The 12,049-nt window shown below is 35.9% G+C and overlaps 1 protein-coding gene across 1 annotated transcript in view; it reads right to left on the bottom strand.

Moving 5' to 3' along the window:
- jeb (low-density lipoprotein receptor domain-containing jelly belly protein) overlaps positions 1-9,815 on the bottom strand; it is a 36,448-nt gene extending 26,633 nt beyond the window's left edge. The window contains exon 1 of the mRNA XM_088039314.1: positions 9,381-9,815. Within this exon, the coding sequence (XP_087895440.1) occupies positions 9,381-9,621 (241 nt within the window). The 5' untranslated portion in view covers positions 9,622-9,815. The remainder of the gene's footprint in view (positions 1-9,380) is intronic.
- Between the last annotated feature and the right edge of the window lie 2,234 nt (positions 9,816-12,049).

Genomic DNA, 12,049 nt, shown 5'->3' with positions numbered 1-12,049 from the left:
TCCACCTGATACGAAGAAATTGCTGCCGATATATGGACTTATAAAGCAATTTATTTTCGATTTGCTACCCCTCGCCCTTGCTATATTTTAAAGCCTACGCTCAACCATAGAAAATCAGTTTTGTTGGGAGGAAATCTATTAACTTTTTGAGAAGATAAATGTGTTTCCGTAGCCACAATTGTGTCAACTTCGCAGAGAAAAATTCAACAATTAATGAAAACATATCTTAAAGTTTTAGATCGACTGTCCTAGTTAATTCTAATAGAATATGAGAAGGGGCGGACATGTTATATGAAATTCCGCCATAAAATGCCATTGCTGCCAATAAACAAGGCTAATGTTGTATTACCAACGCTATAGAACGAACGTTGAACTGCAGTCATGACGATTTCGCCGATTTTATACAAGGGTGGTTACCAAGCATGTGGAATTGAGGCACTTGTGGACTCAAATCAAATTGGCACGAGATTTATAGCACACGGGGAAAGACAATGTTCAAAATTGTACCTCATTAAAAGAATTTATTTTTGAGGGTCCAAAGAAGAAAACTGTTCGTATTGCGGCCCATTTCGCTTCAAATTTCAGTGTTGTAAATGGGCCTTCATATCAGACACGCGTTAGGTTGCGTTTAAAGCATCGTTACAAAAATTTTGATAGCGAAGGAAAGTTTCGCTATAAAATGATTTAGTAGTGCATAAAAAAAGTTTATGTGTATCCAGGCGTTAGTGGCGAATATAGCCACGACCGCTGGGAACTAATAAAAAAGATGGCTCTTGTATTCGTGGGAAATTTCTATAAATTAGTAATCACCTTCTCCTTCTGAGTCAATATCGGTTCCTTTTTCCTCTCTCTTTATTATTAATAGTGTCGCGCGTTTCAGAGGCCTTTTTTGACGTCATCTGTCAGATTTTCTATTTTGGAGCCGATACTGATTAATTATACCATTTTATGTGTGCTTCTTCATGTGGAGCTTTCGATAATTTCAATCAACAAGTTCATTAAATGTAACTCGGTAATTGCCGGTTATGCCATGATATTCCGATCAACATCATGAATAACACACGCCCACGCCTGATACCTTCTTACAACGAGTAAAACACGAGTTTTATGCAAATTTTATGCAAACAACTGAATCTCTGGCTTAATGTTTACACAGCTCTCATTGGCACGGTCAGGGAATCTCAATTATCGAACATACGAATTTTGATCTTCACCCTGCCAATTTACAAAACTGTGAATAAATTAGACATCAAAATTAGAATATGGGCTGAAAATAACATTTATTCACGTCTCGACCTCATTTTACGTCAAAATCAACTCCCTCTGACATAAAATTTAACTAATTCTGAAGCGAGAATGACTCGGCGAATTCGTGGCAGCGTATTTTTATGATATGCGGTGTTGCTAGAATCTTACAAACTTGCGTCTAGACGCCTGTAATTTTGCATTACGAGTTAATTAAAGTGTTAATTAACTGATTCATAAAAGATGAAAATCTCATCGGGTTTACATCACTGCAGAAGATTGCCTTTATCAAAGGATATTCAAGGTGTATTGTAATAATTCAAGGATTTACCTAATTTTGAGTTTGTTTGTTTAATAATTCTGTTCGAATTCTGTTAACTTTGCGAAAAAAGACGCACGGAATATAAATGAATAGACGTTTGCATGATTAAACATGTTTCAGATTTGTTCCGGCTTAGAATGGAGTTGTAAGCAGACAGAGTTAGTTAATTTCATTCTGAAAAGTAAAGAGTCTTTAAGGAGTAATTTTGAATTTTAGTTAATAATAAAAAGTAGTTTTCTGAAATAACACTTAAAGTGTCTGGAGGATCATTAATTCCGTTCTGAAGTTAACTCTTCCAGCTTTATTCGTCAACAGGACCTCTTTTAACTTTTACTTTCATGTTGATTCGACACAATGTAAATAAACCTACCGCCAATTTAGCGGCACTTGAGAATTTCTCCGGTTTCCGTTCATAATTAAAAAATTTCTAGTTGCAAGTTTATCGCGTTTTTCAAGTAGAAACTCTTCTTCCTCGTCTTTATTAAAGAAGTTTATAAAAGTTGTTAAACTCCAACTGAGAGTTGGACGTAAAATTTTGAGCAATTATCTCAATATTTAAAAAGTAAAGCGAGCAAACAATTTAGTTAAAATAACGAGCTGAAAATGTGCCTTGTTGATAATGAAAGGGAAACTCTATTCTCCTGTATGCATATATTTTCGTGCTTTCGATATAACCATTAAAAGCTTTGCCCGGTATTTATAAATAGATTCGGAATGGAGCTTTCTATATCACTCATGGGAATAAAGGCGCCAAACCGTTGGAGGGTTGGGAGATATTTCTTCCGTAACACTTTCGTACGCAAAGAAATGATGAGTTGCCAATATTCATAGATCACTGATTTAAGTTTGGGCTAATTATAGATCCATATTATTGATAAAAGCTCTTGGAAATAAGTGGTTCGAGAAAAAAGCTCATTGTGTCTGTAACACTTCGCTCTAATGTAAATAAGTGCTCACAATAATAGAGTTGACGTTAACATGGCGATCTGTATCATTAGGTTACCGTAATAACACAGTCCCACATTATATCAATTTATCTTTGATATAGATACGCTTGATGATAGCGATAGAGTAACAAACGGATAAATTAAATCGTTGAAATGAGCATTAAACAGTTTACGTTTTAAAACGAGGTAAGCTCGGAGCTTTAATTAGTGAAATTGCATACATATGGATAAAAGTCACTGGCGCACAAAAATCCAAAACCCAAACATGAAACGCTGCAGGTCATTTCCATTAAAACTTCGACATAATTCGATAAAAACCCTTCATAATTCAGAATAGCGTTATAAAATTAACCGAATTTTAAAGGTTTGTTTATTCTGCTGGTATGAACGTGTGAGAGTAATGGTTTGTGCAACGCTTATGCTAATTATGACTTCAAACAAACTTGGAAAAGGTGCATGAACGAGTACAGATACTTCCATTGGTAAATTCATTCGGGCTTACATTAAAATTTAATATGGTTCTTGCCGCTTAGTGCATAATTGAATTTGTACATCAGAGAGTGTTTAAAATTCAATTGGCTCGGTTTTAAATAAACTTATTACTTTTAACATGGTATTTATACATACAAGATTGCGGCTTCAACTGAAATTAACCATTGATAACTCCATGAAAAGTTGCAATTTAAACTAAATAAATAAATATTAATTTTTTGTTTTATTACAAGCTGCAGTAGAATTAGACATTTTATTCAATGAAGTGTTGCTGTTAATTAATTCCTTGCTTTAAAACTTCGGCATTCAAAGAAAGGTTTTTACGCTCTATTGAAAAATTTGTAGGGAAGTCTGTGATTAAATTAATAAATTTGTCTCGTTATTTTTGCGATGTAAAATATTTTTTTATTTTTGCAGTTCATTGACTCAGTCTCAAGTTTTGAGCTTTTCAGATATTCTGTTCTGGTCCGATTGAGTAAAGACTGTCTGTCTAATTTGCTCAACGAACCGAACTAACCTCAAGACAGACGCATAAAAACGTGGAGGTACATCATCGTCGGGGGAATATTTCCATTTGCATATGATTTCTCAATGGGAAACTTCCCTGGGTTGTTTACCTTCAGACGTGAATTTTGTTTTATGCGCCGTTAAATGACCAAGGAAGCACATTGCACAGAGGAAACTCTACATTTTTAATGGTGCTACAAAACATTGTTGGAGAACAAGCGGTTCTTAATCTGAATTGTGTTCAGAAGCCCTGGCTTCAATTATCCTCCATCTTGAAAAGAGTTCGCGGTTGAAAAGACTTGTACGTTGCTCTGTAATGCGATTAAATATGATTTGAACGTGGAAATATAAATTAGAAAGCTCAAAATGAGGTGTCATAAGACACGAGGAAATTACGTCTTGTCACCAAATCCGCCTCCACTAATTCGCATTGTTGTAGTAAGTTCGCCGAATTTTCCAACAGCAATTGTGGGGCTCTTACATGATGTGATGCTTGGATTATGCATTATTGAATCTATGCAAATCGAGCTGTCAAGTGCGGTATTATTGCGTTTAACATGGCACAGCTGGCAAACACAATAATTACGCTATAAATCTCTGCAAAGATAATAAGATGTCAATGAATTACCATCGCATTTTTTTAACCAGGCTAATCCCCGGAAAATCCGTAGATTGGATCAAAATTTCCACAACGCAATTCTTGATCGATGTTGCGTGGGTGTTTTTTTGTCAAAAATTTAACTGCATAAAGAGGAAATTGGAGTCGATTTTTGTCTAAACGTCTTTTATAAACTCAATATAGCTTGTCGATAAACACACGAAATGGTTTGGGAACAAAGGGAGCTTTCGCGGGAAATTCATCGAAGATGAATAAAAACGAAAGAGTCATCGCAAAAGTGCCTCCACTTCCGACGTAAATTTATCGCGTGAGGGGCTCAAAATTTAGTAAAAGAACCACTGCTTCATTAGCTAACAAAGAAAATTTCGTTGTGCCTTTCCAAAGGGACAGACATAGTTGTACAAATTACCCTCTTGGCAATTATGCCAGTTTATAATAATGAGTCTCCGAAGAGCCAGTCTTAAAACATTTTTACAACTTCCTTTCACCGTAACTTCCATTTACTCCACAGGTTTAAAATCGTAACTTTTTAAAATACCAAACGTGCGCTCTATTTAATTTCGGTCACATTTTTCTACACGACACATTACAATTTCGTGCAAAACCGGAAATACTTGAATAATTCATGATCTAGTTTTAAACACGTAGAGTTTCTCAAATGCCGATATTGTCGGATTAGTTGTTTAATGTGTGGTATTAAATGTATTATGGGTATGACCACTGCAGTGGCCGATGGCGTGTGTGGTAATGAATTCGCAGGCAATGAAGCCATTTCCGGGAATTAGTCGCTATTCTCCGCGGGAAAAGCGTGCCCTGTCCGCCCAACTATCTAGAGATATAAAGGAAAAACAGGTAAAATTGTCTAACTGATTAGACCGGAAACCGTTCAATACATGAAACGCTAAAAAGCCCTATTTAACAATTTATATCCCTTTTAGCAGTACGACTAATTCGCAGGGATGTTTTCACGGAATTCCCTAATTGACCACAATTGGGAAATGACAATTTCAAATTCTACAAAAACGAAGGTTCCTCGACCGGAAAAACAGCGACTGACCATTCAAGCTTCTAAATTACAAGCTCTTGTTAAAACTAGAACAATATGTTCAACATGAAACGTAATTATTGATTGTTCCAACTTGCAACTTACAACTTTTACATTTCCATTCTTCCGTTTTATAAAGAGAATATCCACTCAACAAGTTGCCATAATGTTTCCCCACACGTTCATCCACAAGGGTAATCGATTCAAAGAATCAATTCCTTTAAATAAATATGTAATCATTACTTAACTTTTATTAAATGAAGTTATTATTTTGTTTCAAATTCTATTTCTTTTCTGTAATTTTTTAGGGGTGTTTTTGCCTCATTCGCATCTAAATCACCACTCAAAAATTCTTTCGTTTCTTTTCGCTTCCATCAATCACACGAGACTTAACACGTGTAAATTTAATCTACCTCTCTTCCGGTGTTTATTGTTACGATTTTTATCCCCAAAAATCGTTAGGATTTCCATGAATTACACTTTTTCAGAAATCGTGTAATTATGTACGCTACTTTTTTTCTCGTGGGAGATTACAACACTAACTAGTTAAAACCATCATATAACAGTTTGTGTTTATTAACTTCCAGAGTCTGCGCTTGTTAATTAGCATGGAGGTGAATAAAGTTTGATGCAACGAACGCAACAATTTTCCTACTAATGAAATTCGACAATTCAAATTTTACTTATTAAGAACATGAATTCATTGTAGACGGAAATTAAGAATTGATTATAAGACTGCGAAAATATAAATTTCCTGCAAGAGAGCTACAATTACGGTATAAGTTCTGGAAAGAGAGAGCATTGTAGAATAAAAGCACGAAAAAGTAAAGTCATTTTGGTTTATTGAGGTGCGTGCTGACCTAAACACATTTGGGGTGTTTTCACGTATGACATACATCGTGAAAATGTTAATGCAATGTTCTTCGTGTTTATAGTACCCGACACGTCAAATGGATTTTGAAAATGTTTCATCAAACATTGAAAGAATTTACAGTGTTGTAAAATGAAAGTTGGTTCAGCCGCAGGTCCAGTCAGTTTCCCGCCAGTTTAGTGTTCCAGAGGAAGGTCCTTCTAAATATAGCTGATAAATGTGTGTAAAGGGAAAACTCAGTCCAAACTGTAGAAATATTTCGTCTCGGCGGCGGATGTCGGTGGGGGCGGCAGCGGCGGTCCAGAACGCGCTTTGATACCTTGTTTTTGACACAAACATGTAGATAGCATCGATCTAGTCCTTAATGGCCAATGAACTTTATCAGCTAAGAAATTTATTCGCGAATCGCAAGCTTAAACGAAACAAATGACGACGACACGATCGATTTTCGGTTAAGTACATCCGGTCCACGATCGGATATCCGTCCACGTAAATTACCGGTCGCGATTTAGACCAATATTGGAGATAAAACTACGATTTGTTTGCCGGTAATGTATTGTTTTCTGCTTTTTCGGTGTGTTTATAGAACTGGCGCCCTCTTCGCGGTCTTAATTGTCGATACCGCGTTTACGAGCGTCGCAACGCTTCGCGTCACCACTTTCGACAAACATCCGCGACAAACATGTCAATATTGGCGCGCTAATCGAGCTTTATTACGGCTCTTTTAATTTTTTTATACGAAGAACACCTCCGGCGCAGCACTCCCACTCAGCACTTATGAAAGAATTAAGTCTAACACGTCACTTTCAAAGAATTCTAATAAAATATCAACACAAAATCCATTTTCAACCCGGCGCATCCACCAATTTTCTACAATTTTTTGCTGTTTTAATATAAATAAATAGGTTAAACTTGCAATCTCTGAGCTTGACAAAAAAGAATTTACTTAATTTGCTCAAACTGAAGCGCTATTTATTTAAACAATAGTGAAAAAATAAACCAATGCTCCACCTAAATGTTGGGACCTAAACTTGGCGAAATAAATTGTTAATATGAATGTTCTAGATCTAAGGAAACTATATTAGAGAGATGATTAAACTATTATCTTTGAAAAAATAAATCTGTTTCTTTAAAAAGTTTAAACTCCCTGGCGATGTTTATGTAAATCGCCGGGAACCTGAGTCATCATCCTTTCATTTCGGATTTTGCCATTGCGCATTTAAATTTTCAATATAAAACGTACTTCCCTTTCAGCAGTTTCACATCCCGCAAATGGAAACTTTCACCCTGAATCGTAGAAAAACTCTAAAGAATTGGAATTTTTATCACGAACTGTAATGCGTTTGCTGATTCATAGAAAAGCCGTTGACAATTTTTTGTCAACTTTCTCTTATCAAATATTTATAAGCACAATTTGCGGTGCATTCTCATAAATTCCATTCAAACGTAAACTTGAGAAATTTTGAAAACACGTCATTTATACCGACATGTCATATTTCAACGTCCGCGATACAATCTATTGTATTCCGATGGTTATTTCGAGAAAGAAAACAAACATACGTCCTATTTTACTTTATAATACGAAAAGAATACAGAGAATAAATGTGGAGGAATAAAATTGAATATCCTTTCGGATTAAATGATCTCTGCACGCAAGTCGTCGACTGCAGTTCGAGCAAGCAGCAATTTCCGTGATGTTATGAATCACATTTTTCACGAGCTATGAGACACAATGAAAAACTTTATGTTCGAGAAACTAATAATTAGGAATCCCCGCCGTGATGTTGAGTACTCCATCTAATTTAAAACATTTCTCCTAATATTGAAAAGACGTCACTCTAAGTAGAGTGGATTCTCTTGGAAATTTTCTTCCACTCACCAAAGAAACAGAATGAGTTATTTCGCTATATTTTATTATGCACATACATACCTTTCATTTACCAAAAAAGAGACAGTTGATTTGATATCACTCCAGAAAATTTAATTTCCTGCTTCCGTTTTCATTCTCTGAGATGCACGATGCAGCAGCAAAGATAAATATTTCTCTTTTTATTCAAAATTTATGAAGACGTCATTTTAAAACGAACGATGCAAGACCGACACATACAAATTATTGAACTCCGACTCTCCCACGTCGTGTTACATTTTTCACTACTTCATTTTAGTTTGATTAAAGATACGCTTCGTGACAAGACTTTAATTATAAGAGAATAATCGTTTCCATTTTTTCTAATCAAACCCAACAATGTCAACCTAGTCTAATTACTTTACGTTAAACAAATTTACTTTAGTTAGTTTTGGTCATGCAAATTGAAATATTTGTAAGCAAAATACCTCATTTCTTGTTTCAATGAAGGTCTACCTTGCAAGGAAAAACGTGATATTTTTTTACTGGTTTCTTCCTGTTTTGTAATATTACGTGCGTAAGTTTTAAAGACATTGCATGTAAAGCAGGTCACTTTTCCGTTTAATGTCGCTGTTCTTCATAGTAAAGGAATTTTAAAACAGACTTAATACAAGGAAATCGATACGTAATTCCACTATAGAGGATATACTGTTGTGTTATTATATTAATTATACTATCCGTTTCTTCACTTCGCAGTCATAAATAATTCAAAAGTTCATACGACAAGAATCTGTAGCGTTGTTAATTTTTAACTTGAAGACTTTATGTCGGTTGTATCATCGTAAAAATATGAATGAATTTCAGAAAAGATAATTGAAATTTTGTCGGATGACACCGAATTAAAGGTTCATAATTCCCCCACATTGTTTAAGTAGGTATTAATTTTGATTGCAAATATTTTTGTTCTGTCGCCAGAAAAACGAACCAAAAGTTTTAAACTTTAATAACACTTCTTATTTATAACTTTATTCTGACAATAACAATTAACCTTCAGCCTCCCAAAATCTGGATTAGACTTTAATCCCTGTTTGTGTTTTTTTAATCTTAAATGTTTGTCATTGTTTGTAAACAAAATACTTAGAAGTACTTTTTTTAAATGTACCTACAGGTAATCCAAATAGTTTTGTTTAGGCACCAATATTTCAATGTTTAGATGTTTGCAAAAACCCCAAAATGCAAAATTTAAAGAAAATGCAAAAGACAACCCGTCAGCGCTTTTTTCTGGTAATCGTAATGTTATTTCCTCTTGTGTAGAAGTTTATTAGTTGTAATAATATGGTTTGAGATTCCAAATCTTTAATTTTCTGTTTTGTTTTGGTTGAAACTGTTGGAATCTTGTGTGTAAATTTGCAAGATGAAGTGGATGTCGAGTCAGGAAGATAGTAATTTTGATATGTGTTGAATGATGATGTCATGCTTCGCTTACCGATCTGGGGCACGTCGTACTGGCGTGAGCCTCTGGGTGAGCGCAGCATGAGTTGCGAGTTGACCGCGACAAGCTGTGGCAAATGTTGCGTGATTTCCACAGTGGCAGGATTCTGTCCGATGGATTGCTGGTCCCTTTTCTGCCAGACGTTGGGCCTTCTGAAGGAGTCCCGCTCCAGGTGCAGCGGCTGCGGAGTGGCCACCACGCACACCCAGAACGCGGCCGCTACCACGGCCCACATAGCCGCATACACTCTCACGCCTTCAGGTTATCATCGCGTCCAACCATCGGAGTTGACCAGAGCTGCGAGCCACTTGTTACGCGAAAGACTCCTCGACCGAATGGACGTCCTCTTCAGAGAGATCTGGCTCTGTGTTGAGGGTTGTGATGGCGGCTCGCGACTGCCGGGACGGCGGCCGCCGCCGTCGTCTCGACCGAGTCCGCCTACGCGCCGGCCCCCACCACCGCCTCACAACGCCGCTCCCATTCAACTCGCACAATTCTCGAAAAGATTACAATATGCATTATTCGGACGCACCACGAGGACGCTGCTGACGGGGCCTGGGGCTACATGGCCTCCACGGCCACTGCCGACGGCGCCGCCGCCCGATACGACAGAGGGAAAAAAGACCACCTGTTATGCCGAAGTCTCCCATTCATGGTTTGTGACACGACGCACGTCACCAGCATTTTTGGGGGACGCGATATCGATTTCGCCCTAATGACCTCTGTTAGGTTATAAACACCGGATCATTCCACAAATTCCAACGCTCTCATATTAACATTAATATACCTGCTACTTTCATTTTTATGCCGGGATTCCCACCAGGCTTATTCTCAAAATAAACCGAACAATATCAATTTTTATGGGGTATTTTTGACAGTAAAACAGTCTTGTTCAAGATCTAAAGTGTCTTCAACGACATCTACATCGAATACAACTGCATCCATTTCACACAAACAATAACAATATGTATCTCAAAGGGTATCTTTATTATTTTATAATTACAATTGCACGTTACTTGAATTCAAAACTGCATTTAAATTTCCACATCCTGTATAAAAAACGTTTGATAGTAAACTTCCACACGCGATATAAAAATTCTTCATTTTCAGTCAAAAATGTAATTAATCATAACAAAATTTCAGAAAATTGATTAACTGTTCCATATTCGGTATTTTTATTTCTATAGAATTAACTGAAATGTGCCAAATGCAGTTGCAATAGAAAAATGTGGTTTTGAACAAGCATTGATAAAATGTAATGTATTCTACAAAAAAAATTATAATGTTGAAAGCTTCATAGGGTTTCTATTTTGGAAATAATTATTTGCTATTTACAGTGGAATAGGTCTCCCACGTCTCTTGAAATTAGGTTGTTGAACGTGAAGTTATGATCTATCTGTAGACAAGCTTAACCACAAAGATTACGAGAAAAAGAACACCTGATGGGTCAAAATTTCCTCATTCATAAGCTTCGAACCCACCACAAATAATAACTTGGTTATTTTAGTCGTCAATTTTCCCCTAATAGTCTCTTGTAAACTATTTATGTACAACAAACATGAAACTCCTTCTAAAGCACGTCACATTCTAATAGCCAATACTGAGTTAATATTCTAATAAATGTATTCAAATGTCAAACTATGCTCATATGCGAGTCTTCATAGCCGTCATTGTTATTACGTCGAAGACCTTCATAATAGGTAATCAATCATAAAGTATAGAATCAACTTTGATCACCGGCTAATGACTGTGAGATCCTTACCACAAATATCATTTGGAAATATTTGGACAGATTGCCACATTCAAACCATTCAATGACGTTAAAAAAATCTAATTTTGAATTATCTTTTCCGTGAGTAATTCCATAATAACAAAATGAACCAATTTTTTTTATTTGAAACCGAAATAGAATACATCTGTTGCCATCAAATCGATGCATCGATTTGTTTGAATTCATTGATAGCTTTCCAAATCGATAATTGCTCGATCTAAATAAACACTAATCAATAAAAAGTTCGTGTACGAGTTCTCTAAATGATGGTAATGAATACTCGAATTACTTATTGACCGAGATTTGTTTTACAAACAAATGAGAAATGTGAATATTGAATTTCAATAACGACTATAAAAATGTATTTTTAACTTACTATTAAAGTTTCCGAATTTACCTAATCATTACGGTAATATCTCAAACTGTCAATAATAACAAAGCACACATTTGTGGTGATTCTTTGAAAATTTCGAGCCCTTTGCGACCAAAATCCGGGCCCTAAAATTCAAACCTTTCTTTTAAATTTTGCAACTATGTGGTAAACACAACGGTACACGTCATCTTGTGAGTTTTTTATGTCATAATCGCGCTCTTGACCTGCAAAGTTGCACTTGCAGTGACGTGGTGCTGATTCTATTTTCTATCAATTGTGAAAAATTTAGCACAATCTAAACTACACGTGTTTTAAAATAATAAACTAAGTAGAAGTTATTTAATCCGAGCCAAGCTCACTTTTGATCTAAAGTATTCCAGTTTTACTTCCTCTCTGTATCAGGCTGCAGCAATCCGATCCTTTTTACCGTGAAACTATTTCTGAACTTATTATTTTAAAACCGGCACGTTCTGTCGTGTTTCAGGGCGCCTTTCCCTTACTGAAAAAATTGTACAAAAA

This window comes from Gnatocerus cornutus, chromosome 6 (genome assembly GCF_029298725.1).
Source record: "Gnatocerus cornutus isolate USDA-ARS CGAHR chromosome 6, icGnaCorn1.1, whole genome shotgun sequence".
Classification (NCBI taxonomy): domain Eukaryota; kingdom Metazoa; phylum Arthropoda; class Insecta; order Coleoptera; family Tenebrionidae; genus Gnatocerus; species Gnatocerus cornutus.
The sequence above is the reverse complement of the archived record's forward strand: the minus strand, read 5'-3'. Positions and strand labels throughout refer to the sequence as shown.